This window comes from Thalassophryne amazonica, chromosome 3 (assembly GCF_902500255.1).
Source record: "Thalassophryne amazonica chromosome 3, fThaAma1.1, whole genome shotgun sequence".
Taxonomy (NCBI): Eukaryota; Metazoa; Chordata; class Actinopteri; order Batrachoidiformes; family Batrachoididae; genus Thalassophryne; species Thalassophryne amazonica.
In genome coordinates this window covers 108,944,002-108,962,927 of record NC_047105.1, presented here as the reverse complement: position 1 = coordinate 108,962,927, position 18,926 = coordinate 108,944,002, and the positions used below count along the sequence as shown (strand labels likewise).

The 18,926-nt window shown below is 40.6% G+C and overlaps 1 protein-coding gene across 1 annotated transcript in view; it reads right to left on the bottom strand.

Moving 5' to 3' along the window:
* The window catches only part of fam83d (family with sequence similarity 83 member D), a 32,879-nt gene extending 23,134 nt beyond the window's left edge, over positions 1 to 9,745 (bottom strand). The window contains exon 1 of the mRNA XM_034167271.1: positions 9,244 to 9,745. Within this exon, the coding sequence (XP_034023162.1) occupies positions 9,244 to 9,720 (477 nt within the window). The 5' untranslated portion in view covers positions 9,721 to 9,745. The remainder of the gene's footprint in view (positions 1 to 9,243) is intronic.
* Positions 9,746 to 18,926: the final 9,181 nt, after the last annotated feature.

Here is an 18,926-nt window from a genome sequence, read left to right as displayed (position 1 = left end):
ACCGACTAATCGCGATAACGGCTGCGGAGTTTTTCGATTAAAGAAAACTCCTCTGTGAAGCGGCTGTGTGTGTGTGAACCAGTTTGCTGCAGCGAAGAGGGTTGTTCTGAGCTGAGGTGACTGACTCTCACTGCTGTTCATTTAGGTTTGTGAGATGCCCGTTCTGTCGCTGATATTTGCAAAGCCGTTGTTTATTTATTACAGCCGATGCACTGGGGGAAGGCGGAGGCTCTGTCAAGACCTGAATCAAACATTTGAGAAAGCAGCACGTTAATAACCCACGGGTTTTTTAACCGGATTAGAAAGACAAAATCAGCCAGGTATAGTCAATTTACCCAGACTGACTTCAAATATGAGTAAATTAAGTATTTTTAATAAAATGTTCTGGTGGTTCGTGTTGAGGACGTGACCGTGCTGAAAGCACTTCATGTATTCAGCGCGGGTGTGCCATCTAGTGTTCAAGTGATGAAACTTCAACCACTTACCATAAATTTATTTAATTCTTTCACCAAAACATCAAATCTAGGCTTGCATCTTAGATGTACTTTCCGGCAAATTGTACCAGTAGTTTTGAGATCTGCACAATAAATATTTTCAAAATTACATTATATGTTATTTCTGTCATTTTTATTTATTTATTTTGATCAATTTACCTTTGCTAAGGGACCCATTCAGAAACAATTTTTTACACTTAAGTTTATGTCGCGATTTATACAGTTACCATGAAGGGAATGGTAATTTACATCGCGGTATGAATTTTAGGTCATACCGTGCAGCCATAATTGACTGTGATGCTAGTCACAAGTTATGTGAATGCAGCATCACCACCTGTTGCTTTGGCATGCTCTTAGCAGCACTTCAATTTTTTTGTGTTTTCATTTGGACACACAACCTGGTGTGCCAGCGAGTAAACTCGGAATCTGTGCGTGGCTGGCTGCATGCAAGTGTGAAAAGAAACTTTCGAAATGTTCAAAACTTCTGGCACACATTAATTTTGTGAACATTGCGCAACCAATTCGAAAACACTGTCACTGAGTCAATATATCTTATTGCCCCAGCACATCTGAACGAGATGTTACATCTATAATAAACATTTTACAGATACATTATCTAACGCATAAGGAGGAATGACGATGCAACCATTTTACCAATTCCTTACAATATAAATAATTACCGTTAAGACTATTCCAAATGCATTCTCCACTGCACGACACACACGAGAGAAGCTGCAGCCGCAGATAATTTCTCTGTGATTCTGGGAACAATGAGAGATGGTTTTGTGAGCCAGGTTCTGAGAGCAAATGCGTCATCAGCTACAAAATGATTATTTTATCTAACGTGGCGTCAAACAGGACAAAGTGCGGCATCCAGCGGGACAAAGCAGGTCACACTGGCATGACGAATTGCGCAGCAGTGTGGGGATCAAATTCGTGCAAGTGTCAAGGTGGCTTTAAAAGAATGTCATGGAGTTTCACATGCACATTCACTGCGGCAGTTACAACGAGATTAAAATGGCATCCTGCTCCAGTGTTGTGCGATACAGACAGCAGACTCATCTGGATCCTAAATCTGACAGACTCAAAATAAATAAATAAATAAATAATAAAATCAGCACTATGTGTCCTTTGCCTGTGTGCATGGAGCACTGAACCAGGTGGTGTGCACAATGCTCATGCATATCTGCCAGCTGGTAGAAAGTTAACAGGTCCTGAAAATAATATTTTCCAGAGTGCTCACAAGTCCACTGACCTGAATGAATGGTGCATCATCATTGTTGTATGAATGGTCAGTAGCTTCATCAAGATCTGATTTTGGAACATTCATTGCACCTGGTGACTTGAAGAGCGAGAGTTTCATCAACAATAAAGTACGTCAGCAACCACTAATTATGAGCACATGTGCAGACAGACTTACAATCACAAATACTTTGATGTTGAATGGCCTGTTAAATAACGCAACATGTCCTTTAAAAGTATAAGGCCACTGAGCTTTTTAAGATTTAAGGCATAAAAAGAATTTTCAATGGCACCACTATAATTTTATTTATTGGCCTTTAAGTGGTTAAGCGCTGGGCTTCAGACCAGAGGATCCTTGGTTCAAACCCCAGCCTGACTGGAAAAATCACGAAGGGCCCTTGGGCAAGGTCCTTAATCCCCAAGTTGCTCCTGGCATGTAGTGAGCACAATGCATGGCAGCACCCTGACATCGGTGTGTGTGTGTGTCTATGTGAAGCATAATTGTAACGCACTTTCAGCATCTGATGCAGATGGGAAAGCTTGATATAAATGCAGTCCATTTACCAATACGAACAAAATTTGTGCTGTCTACAATAAAATTAATTACAAGCTCCCCTGAAGGGTAAAATGTCAAAAGAACACATGGCCTTGAACTACTTTTGGCAGCAATTCAGTACTTTAACATTTCCCATAATCCCCCTGGTGGCCCCCTGTGCTCCAGCAGAGTTCCAGTGTCTCACAGCGCATGTAAACAATGGCTAGCAAGGATGTGAATGCCGTTGATCCAGCGAGTTCACATGCGAAAACAATGATGACATGTTCTGCCAAGTTGAGAGGGTTATCTAGAGGAGGTGTAGCACCTGAGATGGACTTCTGCCATGCTCTGATATTGTCTTGTTGTCCATACTTAATGAGGTTTGTTTAAATTGTGCCCTGAACCAGAACACTGCTGAAACTGACCTCTCGCATGAGTCACAGACCGCGAGATGGTGCGAGATTCACAACTGCAAAACAGCAAATAGTAGAGACCCAGACAGTTGATGGGAGTGACATCATATACAGGCATGTCATAGGCAAATGAAGAAAAATGCTTAAAATGACTGAGGGTCAAGAGGGTCCTGGTTGGGGGGTCTGGGGGCTTCACCCCACCGAAGCTGAAGGGTTTTAGCCATGCGAGTGCTCCCCAGAACCATTTTCTGCAGTGAATTTGGAGTGAGAGGTAGGGAGGATGGAGGCAGCTGTTTATCAAACTCTTTACAAGCTGGACAAAATCTCTCTTCATATGCCAATACATTCTGTGCCATGTGAGTCTTCTCCAAAACTGAAGAGCAACAGACTCAAGCTGAACCAGGGGTTGAAATACATTTTTTTAACCTACTTGCACTGGTGCTAGTAACAAAAAAATTACTTGCACCAAAAAAAGAGTTACTTGCACAACCAAAAGTCAGTCTTATATCAACCTTAAAACTCCTCCTCTTAAAACTTTTCCTCTCTGGGGAGAGTTTGAGGGGAAAGCAGCAGCAGCAGACAGTTTTTTTTTTCATGTGCGCGCGTGAACGAATCATCCGTGAAGATTATTGGTGACTGGTTTATAACACAATTATGACAGAGTTTGAGGGGAGAGAGAGCGAGGAACTACAGAGCCCTGGAAGTGTCACTGCCAAATGTTTTGCATGTGGAGAGACTGTGTGCACATTTTATTATATTGTGCGCTCATTTTGTTATACTGTGCGCACATTTTAAGCATCATTTGAGTAAAACAAGGGCACGATCTACTTAAACGTGACCACAATTTGTAAAACGTGCACTCAATTGAATAATTGAGTGCACGTAATATTGTCTTGACACTTAAATGTTGACTATTAGTCAACAAACCAGCAGACAGTGTAACACACTGCCCCATTAGAAATGGATCTGGTCAGGGTATATCATGGTTTGGGCGCACAAAGACATACAGGAGGATGATGAACCATGACATCATCTGGAGGATGATGAACCATGACATCATCTGGAGGATGATGAACCATGACATCATCTGGAGGATGATGCCATGAAAAAGGATGCTGAGGGCGAAGCGTCTCCCTGTCATGAGGATGACAATTTAGGTCATATTATAGAGTTCATTTTGAACGAAAGGAAAACGTGCGCACGAATTAGTACAGCCAGGAAAACGTGCGCATGTTTTATTAATTTGAGGGCTCAATTAAAGGAAAACGTGTGCACAAATTATCATGGCCAAAAAAAAAAAAATATCACTAAGTGACCTGTCCCGGGTTCTGTAAAGGAACCGCAGCGGCAGCCAGTTTTTTTTTTTTTGTTCACGTGCGCGCGCCGCTGGCGACGTTTGTCAGCTTTCCACAACAAATAGAGCACAGGAACTCGCTCCGTGTGTGAGAGTCATAAAATGCAGGGAAGACGAAGACAACACACTGGAAATAGTTTTTTCCTTATTTATTCCTTTATTGGTTCATTCTACTGGTGTTTATAGTTGATAAAACTTGGATAAAGTTACTTGCACCAGTGCAAAAGCAGTATAAAATTATGTGCACTGCTCGAATAATACGTGCGCAAACTAGCACATGCACGTACTATTTTGAGCCTTGTGAACACTGCTGAAATAACCTCATTTTTAAATGGAAACCTTTGAAGTCCCCAAATCCCCTTCATTTTGTAGAACTATGGTCATAACAGTCCCTAGTTGCACAAGGATTTCACAATTTATATCTCTATTACCTACAATATTTTATGATGGAACAATCACATTATAACAAGTATACATACATAACTGTGCCTGACTGTTTTATTGTTCCATGCAAGTGCTATGTTAAAGATTGGTCAACAGATGTCGCCACATTTAATTATATTAAATGCTTCAAAAAACAATCATTTCAACACAATTGCTTCACATTGATTCAGTGGTTCAAAACGCTTTTGTTTCTCCGTCACTAATAATTAGCAATAAAATGCACCAAGGACCAATAATTCTTATCGCATGTCCACAGATAACTACAACCCCTGGCAAAAATTATGGAATCACAGGCCTCAGAGGATGTTCATTCAGTTGTTTAATTTTGTAGAAAAAAAGCAGATCACAGACATGACACAAAACTAAAGTCATTTCAAATGGCAACTTTCTGGCTTTAAGAAACACTATAAGAAATCAAGAAAAAAAAGACTGTGGCAGTCAGTAACGGTTACTTTTTTAGACCAAGCAGAGGAAAAAAATATGGAATCACTCAATTCTGAGGAATAAATTATGGAATCACCCTGTAAATTTTCATCCCCAAAACTAACACCTGCATCAAATCACATCTGCTCGTTAGTCTGCATCTAAAAAGGAGTGATCACACCTTGGAGAGCTGTTGCACCAAGTGGACTGACATGAATCATGGCTCCAACACGAGAGATGTCAATTGAAACAAAGGAGAGGATTATCAAACTCTTAAAAGAGGGTAAATCATCACGCAATGTTGCAAAAGATGTTGGTTGTTCACAGTCAGCTGTGTCTAAACTCTGGACCAAATACAAACAACATGGGAAGGTTGTTAAAGGCAAACATACTGGTAGACCAAGGAAGACATCAAAGCGTCAAGACAGAAAACTTAAAGCAATATGTCTCAAAAATCTAAAAATGCACAACAAAACAAATGAGGAACAAATGGGAGGAAACTGGAGTCAACGTCTGTCACCGAACTGTAAGAAACCTCCTAAAGGAAATGGGATTTACATACAGAAAAGCTAAACGAAAGCCATCATTAACACCTAAACAGAAAAAAACAAGGTTACAATGGGCTAAGGAAAAGCAATTGTGGACTGTGGATGACTGGATGAAAGTCATATTCAGTGATGAATCTCGAATCTGCATTGGGCAAGGTGATGATGCTGGAACTTTTGTTTGGTGCTGTTCCAATGGGATTTATAAAGATGACTGCCTGAAGAGAACATGTAAATTTCCACAGTCATTGTTGATATGGGGCTGCATGTCAGGTAAAGGCACTGGGGAGATGGCTGTCATTACATCATCAATAAATGCACAAGTTTACGTTGATATTTTGGACAATTGAAAGCATGTTTGGGGATGATGAAATCATTTTTCAAGATGATAATGCATCTTGCCATAGAGCAAAAACTGTGAAAACATTCCTTGCAAAAAGACACATAGGGTCAATGTCATGGGATAGGGTCAATATCAACGAGCAGATGTGATTTGATGCAGGTGTTAGTTTTGGGGATGAAAATTTACAGGGTGATTCCATAATTTTTTCCTCAGAATTGAGTGATTCCATATTTTTTTCCTCTGCTTGGTCTAAAAAAGTAACCGTTACTGACTGCCACAATCTTTTTTCTTGATTTCTTATAGTGTTTCTCAAAGCCAGAAAGTTGCCATTTGAAATGACTTTAGTTTTGTGTCATGTCTGTGATCTGCTTTTTTTCTACAAAATTAAACAACTGAATAAACATCCTCTGAGGCCGGTGATTCCATAATTTTTGCCAGGGGTTGTAGGATGTTAAATAACGCGAGACATGTCCTTTAAATACTAACTTACTGAAGAAAAAAGCAGAGCAACTCGCCTGGATCTCACACAATGTCCAGTCCGACGGCTACGTGATGCCTTCTTTTGTGTCAATGTTCCTGGCACCCAGATCACCAGTTTTGTCACTTTCTTTTGTTTTTCCAAAGATTTTGACTCATTTTGTTTGGCTTGGCACAATTACAAAGCAAGGTTTTTTTTTTGTTTGACCACTTTACAGCAATTCACGTCCATTTACAGTAGCACTGTATAAACATATGATTGTTGTAAATTGTTTTTTATGACATCTAATGTGTACTTTCAGAACAGACCGATTTATACCTCACGCAAAACACTTTGGCAGAAATTAAAATGTGTAAACATGCAAAAATCCGCAGTTCTCAAAAGCCTGATCGATCATGCGGGGGCTTCACCAGACTTACGCAAAACATTATGGGATGTACATCGTGGCAGCCAATCAGAGTAGAGTCACGTTTGCTGGCTCGTCTCTCTCTGGGTCCTAATCCCACATTGTGGAAAATGCTCCAAAACCGCAGCACTTGTGTAACTCTAACATGTTTCTTATATACTGCGTAAGAGCTAGCGAGAAATAAACACTTCTAAAATGAAAAACACCATTTTTGTAATTAACACCTACAGAGCCTTTTACAAGACGTCTTACGGATGTCAGCGTCACATCAAGGTAAGCTAACATGAACAGACTCAACAAGCTCATCAGGAAAGCTGGCTCTGTCCTAGAGGTTGAGCTAGAAGTCTGTGGCAGAGGTGTCAGAAAGGAGGATGCTGATGAAACTGCTCAGCATCCGGGATAACACCTTCCACCCTCTGCATGCCACACTGATGTCCTGCCAGAGCACCTTCAGCCACAGGCTAAGACCACCAAGGTGCACCTCAGAATGCCACAGGAGGTCTTTCCTACCTGTGGCAATCAGGCTGTATAACTCCTCCCCCTTCTACAGGATGAATACATAATTAAATATTATTCAGAGTTATTGAGTTACTCAGTTATGTGCAATATTGTTGAGCATCTTGTGCAAATGTCTTTAAAAAAAAAAGTTCACAGTTTACTGTTACTGTTTTGGTACTCTGGCAGGATAAATAAATTTGATCTTATTCTTTTTTTATTAACTTTCGGTCTTTTCAAAACCTCATGGATGCGAGCGAGCGCGTGCGTGCATGCACACACACACACTCCTGCAGATGCCATTAAGCCACCTTGACACTTGCACGTTTTTGATCCCCGCGCTGCTGTGCAATTTGTCGTTCCAATGTGACCTACTATGTCCCATTTGACGCTACGTTATATAAAATAATAATTTCATAGCCGATGATGCATTTGCTCTCAGAACTTGGCTGATGAAACTATGTCTCATTGCTCCCACAATCAGAAATTATCTGCATCTGCAGCTTCTCTCGTGTTCATCGTTCGGTGGAGAACGCATATGGAATTGTCTCAAAGGTAATTATTTATAATATTTATATTGTAATGGATTGGTAAAACGTTTGCACTGTTATTCCTTCTTAAATGTTAGAGCAGTGGTGTCCAAACTATGCAAGAAAGAGCCAAGAGGGTGTAGGTTTTCTCTGCAGCCACAGTGAAATCACCTGCTGAAGTCAGTAGCTGCAAAGAAAACCTACACCCTCTTGACCTTTTCTAGAATACTTTGGACACCACTGTGTTAGATAATTTATCTGTAAAATTATGTTTATTATAGATGTAACATCTCATCCAAATGTGCTGTGGCACTTGCAGTGACACACTGTTTTATTAAAAAGAAGACCTGAAACTTCAGCTACAATTTGCCAGAAAGTACATCTGAGATGAAAGTCTAGATTTAATGTTTTGGTCAAAGAAAAACCCTCCTCTGTACCACTTCATCATGAAGCTGTGTAACCGGGGATACAAAATGCAAAACATGCGCTATGCACAATATCTCCAATCACAGCCACAGAAGCCTGTAACTTCTTATGGGTTGTCTGGGTGTCTTTCCTCACTCTTTTACTTCTTGTACAGTCACTCAGTTTTTGAAAACTGTCTACACCCCACAGATTTCCACAGAGTGCCACATGGAGGTATTTCTTCATAACTGATGTAAATAAAGTTCAAGACATATTCAGTTGACTTGGAAATGTTCATGTATCCATCCCCTGACTTGTCTGAAGAAAACAGGCAATAAAACTGATTATTTACAGGTATTATACCAAAGGGGCTGATTACTTACACAACCCATCATCTTGGCGTTTATATTTTTAATTAATTTATATCAAGTTGTAGAGATTTACTTTCAGTTTGAGTCTAAGGAAGATAAAATTTTATACTGAGAAGCCTTATTTTTTGTATTTGAAATGCCATAAACAAGTTAAAATGCGAGAAATACCAAGGGGCTGAAACCTTTTGCAAGCCACTGTATGTTCTCTTGATTAAAATGAGCTGTAATTTTACAAGACATTTAAAAAAATTAACTGACCTTATAATGCTTGGATTTTAGGAGAAACTCAATTTTGTCAGTTTGTCAAAAGCTTTAAAACCAAAGGGGGATAATCCCTGCTCTCAAAAACATCTCCTGTAGTTGTGGACTAAACTTTAATCACAATGTAAATTGAGTTCCAATCGTCTATTTTCTGCTTCAGTAGTAGTGTAAAACTTTTGTTTCCATCTGTATGCAAACTTATTTTGCCAAAAAATAAAATAAATATAAAAATATAAGAAAAAAAAAACATTTAATTGGCCCTGCAACGGACGGTGTCCTATCCGGGGTGTACCCTGCCTCACACTGTATGACTGCTTGGATAGGCTCCAGCCCCCCACGATCCTTAACTGGACTAAGCAGTTGAAGGTGTGTGTGTGTGTGTGTAAAACATTTAATCAAAGCCCCCAACGCAAAAACATACTGGCTCCGCCCCTGAAATAATTCCCCATTTCCTTCTTCAAACATTTGGAACCTTCTGAAGTGTAGTTGGGGGTTTGTCCTCACCTCCTTGGCGCTCCTAATCATGCGCCTGGCAGCGTCCTTGCAGCTGTAAATGTTCTCACCGTAGCTGGGCTGGAAGTGCGCTACGGCCCGTGTGACTCCCCGATAAGAACCGGAGGTGAAGGCGGGCCAGCCCATCTCCAGCACCGGAGGCTCCACGTCCGACACCTCTGGGAAATATGTGAGAGAGGAGCAGTCCAGAGACTGCTCCAGCGGCTGCTCCTCCTCGTGGAGGACCGACACGCACCGCGGGGCCACGGCCGAGCCCCGGAGCTGCTGGATCTCATCGTCCGACAGAAAGTTTGGGATTCTTTCTTTGCTGAGAAAGTCCAGAAAGTTCTGGGGGCCTCCCGACAGGAGCTCCTCCAGCGCCAGCCGGTGTCTCTCGTTGTAGGCCTCCTGTAGGTTCAGCTCGCTACCCGCGCCGTGTCTGGACTCAAATCTCAGAGGGGAGTCGTCTAAACACTGTGACAGTGCCATGTCGTCCCCTTCTCTCCAGTGGCGCGCAGGCGGCAGGTTAAAACGGGTTAAAACGGTGTCGACGTCATTTCTCTTTGGTCGCGTCTCTCCGTCGTGAATCATGATTGGCTGTCGAAATCTCAGCTCGTGCAGCCAAACTGATAGTCGTTCTCATTGGATCGTTTGGATGAAAACAGGAGGAGTGCTCCTCCCCGAGGCTCCGCTCTGATCCGCTAACATCACACAGAGCTCGCGGAGACACAGAGGTCTCACTCTGCCGCCTTTTCCTAATATCACAGACACCAGTGTCACTCATGAAAAGTGTCAGGTAAAGGTCTTCCCACATTTTCACTCGCACGCACACCTATGGCCAATTTCAAGTTTCCAATTCACCTAACCTGCATGTCTTTCGATATGGGAAGAAGCCGGATCACCCTGAGAGAACCCACGCAAACACAGGGAGAACATGCAAACTCCTCACCACACTCTCACGAGCGCCACTAGCTTAGCATATGGCAAGCTAAAAGTGGACACTTGTTTTGGCCAAACTGCTATACAGTTTTTTGTATATTTTGGGTTAGTACGCGCCCGTGCCCGACGTGCTTGATGAATTCCTGTCCAAAAAGTAGTTCCCAAACTGCTGTATTTGCGATGACTGTGTTTTCATGGGTAACAAAAATATCAGGGTTATATTTGGCACATGAACTTGTGTATCTCTTGTGTTTTTACGCATAAATGATTGTGTCTCACTCATCCAGCAACATCTTCTCAGGGTGGCAAATGCACTGCTGGGTCATGCGAAAGTAGTCCGGCGAGCTATCCCACAATGCCAAAATCGCAAAGATGTCGCTCAAACGAGAGCAGCACGCTGCACAGCGCGCCACTAAGCCACCATGCCACCTGGAAAAAAAAAAATCATACTGGAATTCCCCCCAGATAAATATGTTCTCTTAATTAAAATGAGCTGCAATTTTGTAGCACATTACAAAAATAAATCTACATTATAATGCTTGATTTAGGTAGAAACTAAATTTTGTTGGTTTTGTAAAATTTGAAAGGCCATGGAGCTTAAGCCCAATTTCTTGTCTTTTCTGCTCTGATTACTTCAGAGAGCGAAAATTCCGAACACCTGCTTTCCATTGGAAATGTATAACAGACCACACATCTGACTGAGACAGGTGTTGCAGACCGAATGGTCCACCCCTAAAAATTGGTCCGCCCTGCCTCCACTGCGCATGCGTCATTTCAGAACTCAGCAGCTCATCTGACACAGAGTCTCTTCCCTCAAAGCGATCAAATGGATTAATGGGACTATTAACCATCAGATGACAAGGTAAAACCTTAAATCATTCTAAAGTCAGTTTTAAGCAGAAACAAGGCGATACTATGTGATGCTTTGAAATGACCAATGTGCAGTGGACGCAACCGCTAGCAGGTCGTGTAGCCACGGCGCTCTGATCTCTTTCTCTGTCTTTTATGATGAAATAATGCTGAATTTATGTGGAAATGATTGTTACACAAAAGCTTCAGATATTTGTCGCTGAGATAGATAATGACTGGAGAGCAGTTTTAAGCAGAAACAAGGTGATAATCTGTGAACCGCGGCTAATGACGCATCCGCAGTGAAGGCAGGGCAGACTGATTTTTAGGGGGACTGTCCGGTTGGCGACACTGGAACTACTCCCTGTAGGCAAATAATTCTAGGTCCTTGAAATAAGGAATTGGCTGTTGCAATATGTTACTTTTTCCTCTAAAAAGTGGTGAATGAAGCTGTGTAGCATATTGAGTTGTGAAATATCTTGTCCAGATTCTATGGGTTGCTGCAGACTTTACACTGAGCACCCTCTGGTGGCCATTTTTGGCCAATGACAACATTGCCGAGCTTAATACAAATACATAGAATTTGGTCACTTTTCAAAGGGGTCAGACTCGTCAATAAAGTCACTTTAACGTACAATGGTTCATTTCAGGTCAGCTTGGTGTATAAATGTCATTGTCTTTCAAACTATACCTTTTTGGAATCATTATGATCAGACAGATAATGTGGTATAGTTTTCAACATGATTGGAGCATTTTTAAATTTTGACCCCTGTGTAATTCTTCATTGACCCCTGTAGCTCATTAGAGGTCAGCTCCAGGATGGCTCCATATCTGAAAATAAACATTAGTTAATTTTGAATGTGTGTGCCAAATCCCATGCTTTTATCAAAAAAGGAACTATTTTTATGGAAATTTTAGCTAAGCTGCACCACTTTTTATTCAGTTCTTGAACTATTGTTAAAATTTCCAGATTTTTATGCATTTCAGGGAAATTAAACTCTCTCCCTAACCCAACCACTGAAGAGAAAGTCAAAAGTAAGGTTACTGGCAGGAGAGACATGATCTTACAACCTTGTTCTGAACCCAGAAGCATGAAGTACCCTTCCATAAAGTTATTTTCAGGAAAGCAAAAGTCTTCCCATGTTTGTCCACCTTCAAGTGCTACACAGAACAAATATACTTGTTCAAGCCCATAATCTGACTGCAACAGTAAATTCATCCGGTCAGTATCTTTCGACGTACAACCAGATGACGGTGTTGAGGGCTGACAGTGATGCATGCAAGCACATTAAAAAGTATGTGCTGTAGAAGCAAATTCTTGATTTAAGTAGGCAGGAGCTTTACGGCTCTGTCTTCCATTTGGTGCAAAGCGAATTGCTAGTTGTCACCTGTCATAGGTGTTAATTTTACACCCAGAGCCAGCATCCCCTGCACTCATGTAGCTGTGTTTGTCAAAAAAAAATGTTGTGTGTTTGGGTGTAGAGCTGGTGCATTGATATCATCTGTTAGCAGAAAGCATTTGGGCTTTACACCAACAAAAACCTGGCCCACAGTCCACCACTGTCTTGCACTGCATTTAAAAAGTACAAGACTCAGACACACCTTACAGTAGTGTTCAGAATAACAGTAGTGCTATGTGACTAAAAAGATTAATCCAGGTTTTGAGTATATTTCTTATTGTTACATGGGAAACAAGGTACCAGTAGATTCAGTAGATTCTCACAAATCCAACAAGACCAAGCATTCATGATATGCACACTCTTAAGGCTATGAAATTGGGCTATTAGTAAAAAAAAAGTAGAAAGGGGGGTGTTCACAATAATAGTAGCATCTGCTGTTGACGCTACAAACTCAAAACTGTTATGTTCAAACTGCTTTTTTAGCAATCCTGTGAATCACTAAACTAGCATTTAATTGTATAACCACAGTTTTTCATGATTTCTTCACGCCTGCGAGGCATTCATTTTGTTGGTTTGGAACCAAGATTTTGCTCGTTTACTAGTGTGCTTGGGTTCATTGTCTTGTTGAAACACCCATTTCAAGGGCATGTCCTCTTCAGCATAAGGCAACATGACCTCTTCAAGTATTTTGACATATCCAAACTGATCCATGATACCTGGTATGCAATATATAGGCCCAACACCATAGTAGGAGAAACATGCCCATATCATGATGCTTGCACCACCATGCTTCACTGTCTTCACCGTGAACTGTGGCTTGAATTCAGAGTTTGGGGGTCATTTCACAAACTTTCTGCGGCCCTTGGACTCAAAAAGAACAATTTTACTCTCATTAGTCCACAAAATATTCCTCCATTTCTCTTTAGGCCAGTTGATGAGTTCTTTGGCAAATTGTAACCTCTTCTGCACATGTCCTTTATTTAACAGAGGGACTTTGCGGGGGATTCTTACAAATAAATTAGCTTTCACACAGGCGTCTTCTAACTGTCACAGCACTTACAGGTAACTCCAGACTGTCTTTGATCATCCTGGAGCTGATCAATGGGTGAGCCTTTGCCATTCTGGTTATTCTTCTATCCATTTTGATGGTTGTTTTCCATTTTCTTCCATGTGTCTCTGGTTTTTTGTCCATTTTAAAGCATTGGAGATCATTGTACGAGGTCTGTTAGAAAAGTATCGGACCTTTTTATTTTTTTCAAAAACTATATGGATTTGAATCATGTGCGTTTGCATCAGCCAAGCTTGAACCTTTGTGCGCATGCGTGAGTTTTTTCACGCCTGTCGGTTGCGTCATTTGTCTGTGGGCAGGCTTTGAGTGAGCACTGGTCCACCCCTCTTGTCGGAAAATGAAAGATGTGCGGAGGCATTCGTGCATTGGGACGAAGCCGCAATGGCAGAGAACAAAAGCAAGGCCGTGTTGGAAGTCTCACGGGACATGTTTGACATGCCCAGCTCTCCACAATTTCTCGGATACTCACTCGACTAAAAAGCCACCGAAAGCCATCTGAATCTTCTGAATGGTGGAAGACCTAACGCCATTGCGGCTTCGTCCTGACGTGCGAATGCCTCTGCACGTCTTTCATTACAGAATCTCCTGTAACAGTGGAATCTGATGAAAAAATGGCTGATGTGCACCTTTTCTGCCATTTCTCTGGTAGTCACACAACATCCCGGATCAACACAGCCTTCACTTTGGAAATGATCTGGTCATTTCAGCCTGTCGATGGCCGCTCGAAGCGCGGCGCGCCCTCAGCCGCTGTGGGCCGTCTTTAATCCGGTTGTAATGCTCCTTAATCTATGTGATGCCCATAGGATTTTCACCGAAAGCCATCTAAATTTTCCGAATGGTTTCCACCTGGCTGTCTCACAGTGTCTTGAAAAATTTGATGCAGCGCTGCTCCAGCCGTTCAGACATTTTCCTGACAATGAAAATCCGACGAGAGGGGTGGACCAGTGCTCACTCAAAGCCTGCCCACAGGCGAATGACGCAACCAACAGGCGTGAAAAAACTCACGCATGCGCACAAAGGTTAAAGCTTGGCTGATGCAAGCGCACTTGATTCAAATCCATATAGTTTTTGCAAAAAATAAAAAGGTCCGATACTTTTCTAACAGACCTCGTAGATGAACAGCCTATAGTTTTTTGCACACGCGTATAACTTTTCCCCTCTCCAATCAACTTTTTAATCAAACTACGCTGTTCTTCTGAACAATGTCTTGAACGTCAAAGCATGTTCAACAGGTGCTGGCTTCATCCTTAAATAGGGGACACCTGATTCACACCTGTTTGTTCCACAAAATTGACGAACTCACTGACTGAATGCCACACTACTATTATTCTGAACACTACTGTACATAAGTGGGTTCCGAACACATGTACCACACATATCTTTGCCAGTTGCCTGCAGTGATATATTAGTATGATGGCACATATGATATGTGTGTGTGTGGGGGGGGAGAAAGAGAAAGAGAGAGAGAGAGAGACAGCAAGAGCAGAGAAAAAAATACATTGTACAAAAAGAATTCCCTCACCCTCACTCCCTCTATGTTTTTCTCTCTCTGTCTATCACACATGATCACAGACATCTATTCATTCAGGTAACATATATGACAATTAATATGATAATATAATACACAACCTTGTTCAAAGCTGCTACATCCCACTGATTTGCACATTTGGCATGCAATGCAAATTGAAGCAATTTTGCTATAGATTCAAATACACAAATGCACACACACACACACATAATGTCCCCAACGTTGGTGATATTATCTGCCATAGCATACAGAAGTGAACTGAAAGCAACAATTAAAGGAAATAAAAGTAAACACTGATAGAAAAAAAAAAAAAAAAAAATTCACATTGCTGCTCTATTGCTTCTCCTCGGGGAGGCTTGGTGGCTACTGTGCGCTAACTGGTTGGTGCTAATCGATTAACCTTCCATAAACTGTTTCACTTGTATCTGCTTTCTGAATACTACAGGAATGTGCACCTAACACACTCTGGTTTAAAGGACAGGTGCCACTGTGACTGGTTGGTATTATAGTAAAACTACAACACACTCATGCCTAATGAAATCCAGCCCCTTTATGCCCTACACCTGGCTTTGAGTTGATATTTCCCTCTGCATGAATAGTGACGTGCACTCTGACACACCCCAAATGGCTGTGCACCCTCTGCACCACTTATTTTTACACATTCCGTCAACACAGGGCCCTTAGTGCACATCTAAGGAATGTACAGTCACGAGTTAATATTTTACTGACTTGTTGTACATTCAGGAAAATTATCCAAACAAATGCAAAGAGCTAAGTAAGTAAGTCCCTTCAGCTGCTCCCTTGTTTGCACTCGGGGTCGCCACAGCAAATCCAAGGTGGATCTGCATGTTGAATTGGCACAGGTTTTACACGGATGCCCTTCCTGACGCAACTCCACATTACATGGAGAAATGTGGCATGGGTGGGATTTGAACCCGGAACCTTCTGAACTGAAACCAAGCGCATTAACCACTTGGCCAAATACTGAGCAAACGTGTTTCTGTCAAATTAATAACATTTTTTTAGTAGTCTGTTTAAAAAATAAAATTGTGACTCTCATTTTCTATCAGTGCTCAGTTTTTGGTCTCAATAGTTGACTTTATAAATTTTGAAGCACCTTGTCAAATAAAAAGGTTGAATTTTGAGTACAGTCCTAAATCCTGTAGCCCAATGCCCACTTTTATCACGTCCACCTTCAAACCATCAAATCAAACCAACAACCTCTAACATTCTGATGACACTGAAAACAGGCAGCATCGTGTAAATTAAAGAATCTGCATTTCACTTTTCATTCGTATTGAAACAAAGACACTATTTGGACCACCGTAGTCGTAAGGCACTTTTAGAGAGTAGGACCGAATGTCTTTGTTGATTGTTGTGTTACTAAAAAACAAACACTGTATTTCTAGTTGATTTCTAACAAAAAAAAAATCCTTTCTTCTCCAGTCAAAGGCTTTCTCTGTCTCTTTGGAGGAAGATAAACATGTGGAAAGTAATTTTTTTTTGTCTCCATCTGCCTTTCATCTCTCATCATCTGTCACTGTGATTAGCTCTACAAGCTTGAGAAAATCACTTTCTTCGTGTTTGATGGTGTAGAGCAATCTGCTGATTTTCAAGTAAACTGAGTGGTTGGCTCACAGTCTTTGCATGAAGCCAGTAGCTAAGCGGTGGTCTTAGCTGTTTGTTGCAAAGTGACTCTATCAAGTTTACAGAAAACGGCACACCTTCGTTTCAGATCAGAGTAGAACAGCATATGACTGACAAACTGATCTAACCAGAAACTACCAGGAAACCAAAAACAAAAAAGCAACAACATAGCTTGTGATTTTTAATCTTGTTTATCACATATTATGCACACAGTCAGCAGTCCAACCACCATCAGAGACACCATCAGAGCAACTCACAATCTGCTAAATAATAAACAAAGATGGAATTACAGAATGCCAATGTAGAGAAGATTCAAATGTGACATCATTAGATAACAAGGACCTTTGACTTTAAAAGTATACAGCGTTTGGGTTTTTAAGATTTCAGTCATAAAAAGAATTTTCTTTGGCACTGCTATAATTTTATTTATTAGCCTTTTAAATTAATTTAACCTTTATTTAAGCAGGTTAGCTCCATTAAGATCAAGATCTCTGTGCAAGGGAGACCTGGGCAATTATAAAGTTCCCAAATGGAAGAAACCAATGCAAACACGGGGAAAACATGCAAACTCCACAGAGAGAGGCCACAGGTGGGAATCAATCCCATGACCTTCTTCCTGTGAGGCAACAAAGCCACCGTGCTGCCTCTTTAAATAGGAGATTCATAATATGATGTTGCCAATAGGATAAAAAAATTTGCGTTGTCTGGAAAAAATGAAGAAATACTTCCCCAAAGGACAAAAATCAAACAAACAGCCTTCAACTACGTTCAGTAGCGACCCGTACAGTCTATGATAGCGACCATTGCGACGTCAGATGACGTGGGGCCTTCCCTTGTCTTGTGCAAGGGATGCTGGGAAGCACATAGTGACAGCCAGTCAGAGTAGAGACACACAGTGATGTCTACTGGGTGCTCTCTCAGATAAAATAATCCAACATGGCAGAAAATGCAACAAAACAGCTTATTTCTGTATAAATTTAATATGTTTCTCATATATTTTGTTGATGTTAGTGAGAAGTAAACATTTCTAAATGTAAAAATGCTGTTTTTGTAACCAGGTAACATCTCTGAAGTGATTTACAAGACACCTTACAGATGATAGCGTGCACACCCCATGTACGTGCATCACATAAGATCAAAGGTAACTTCCGGTAATTTCAAAACCATGCATGTGCACGCACACTTCCTCCTGTAGACAGCGTGAAAAAGAAAATATTTGCTGTGGAATTCCCCCTGGTAAATATGTTCTCTTCATTAAGATGAGCTGTAATTTTGTAATTTTTCAAAAATAAACCACCATTATAATGCTTGGATTTCAGCAGAAACTAAATTTTGTCAGTTTTGTGAAATCTGAAAAGTCGTACAGCTTTAAAGACCCTTATCGTCCACTGAGTGCAATGCAGTGCACGATGGAGCGTAAATGTTATGGCTAGTTTACTGCCAACATGTTGGCATTAAAATGAGTTGTGGTCAGGTGCCGTGGGGGTGATTATTATTATTATAAGGCACAGAGATTACACCATAGACCACTAAAAACCTGGGCCCATATGCATGAAGCAGCCTAAGGCTAAAAATAGCTCCTAGTGACATTATTCTCAGAAAAATTTCTCGAATTCCTAGACATTTCTTAGAATTTTTCATTGGTAAGATGAAAGTTGTCCACAAAGCACATTAGACCTTAAGAGGGCTCCTAAGGTGCCAAACCGGTAAGAGTAGTGAGGAGGACCTTTAAGAAGCCTAAGACTGTCTTCAGCAGACAAGCTGGTGGAAAAAACAGAGAGGAAGCAGAGATATTTTCCATATGTAGGATGACAGTGAGTCAGTAACACAATACCAGCTACATATTGTGTTACATAATTAACAGTAAATTAACATAAACATAATTATTTTATGTTAATTTACTGTTAATTTATGTAATACAATACATTAGGACAGTAAATTAACATAAAATAATTACGACAGAAAATATTTATAAAATAAAGACATAAAATAAAGATAATTATTTTATGTTAATTTACTGTCCTAATGTATTTATAAATTGTTTCAGTTCTTGTAATCATATTCACACATTAATATTATCATTATTTTTATTATTATTATTATTATTATTATTATTAATATTATCAGTATTATTGATATTTTATTTTATTATTACTTAAATTTTGTCATTTGATTTTTACGGAAGCGTATTGCATTCACTTGATAAATGTATTTTTTGGTTTGTTTTTCACAGTAATTATTTGTTTTTTTCTGAGTAATTTAT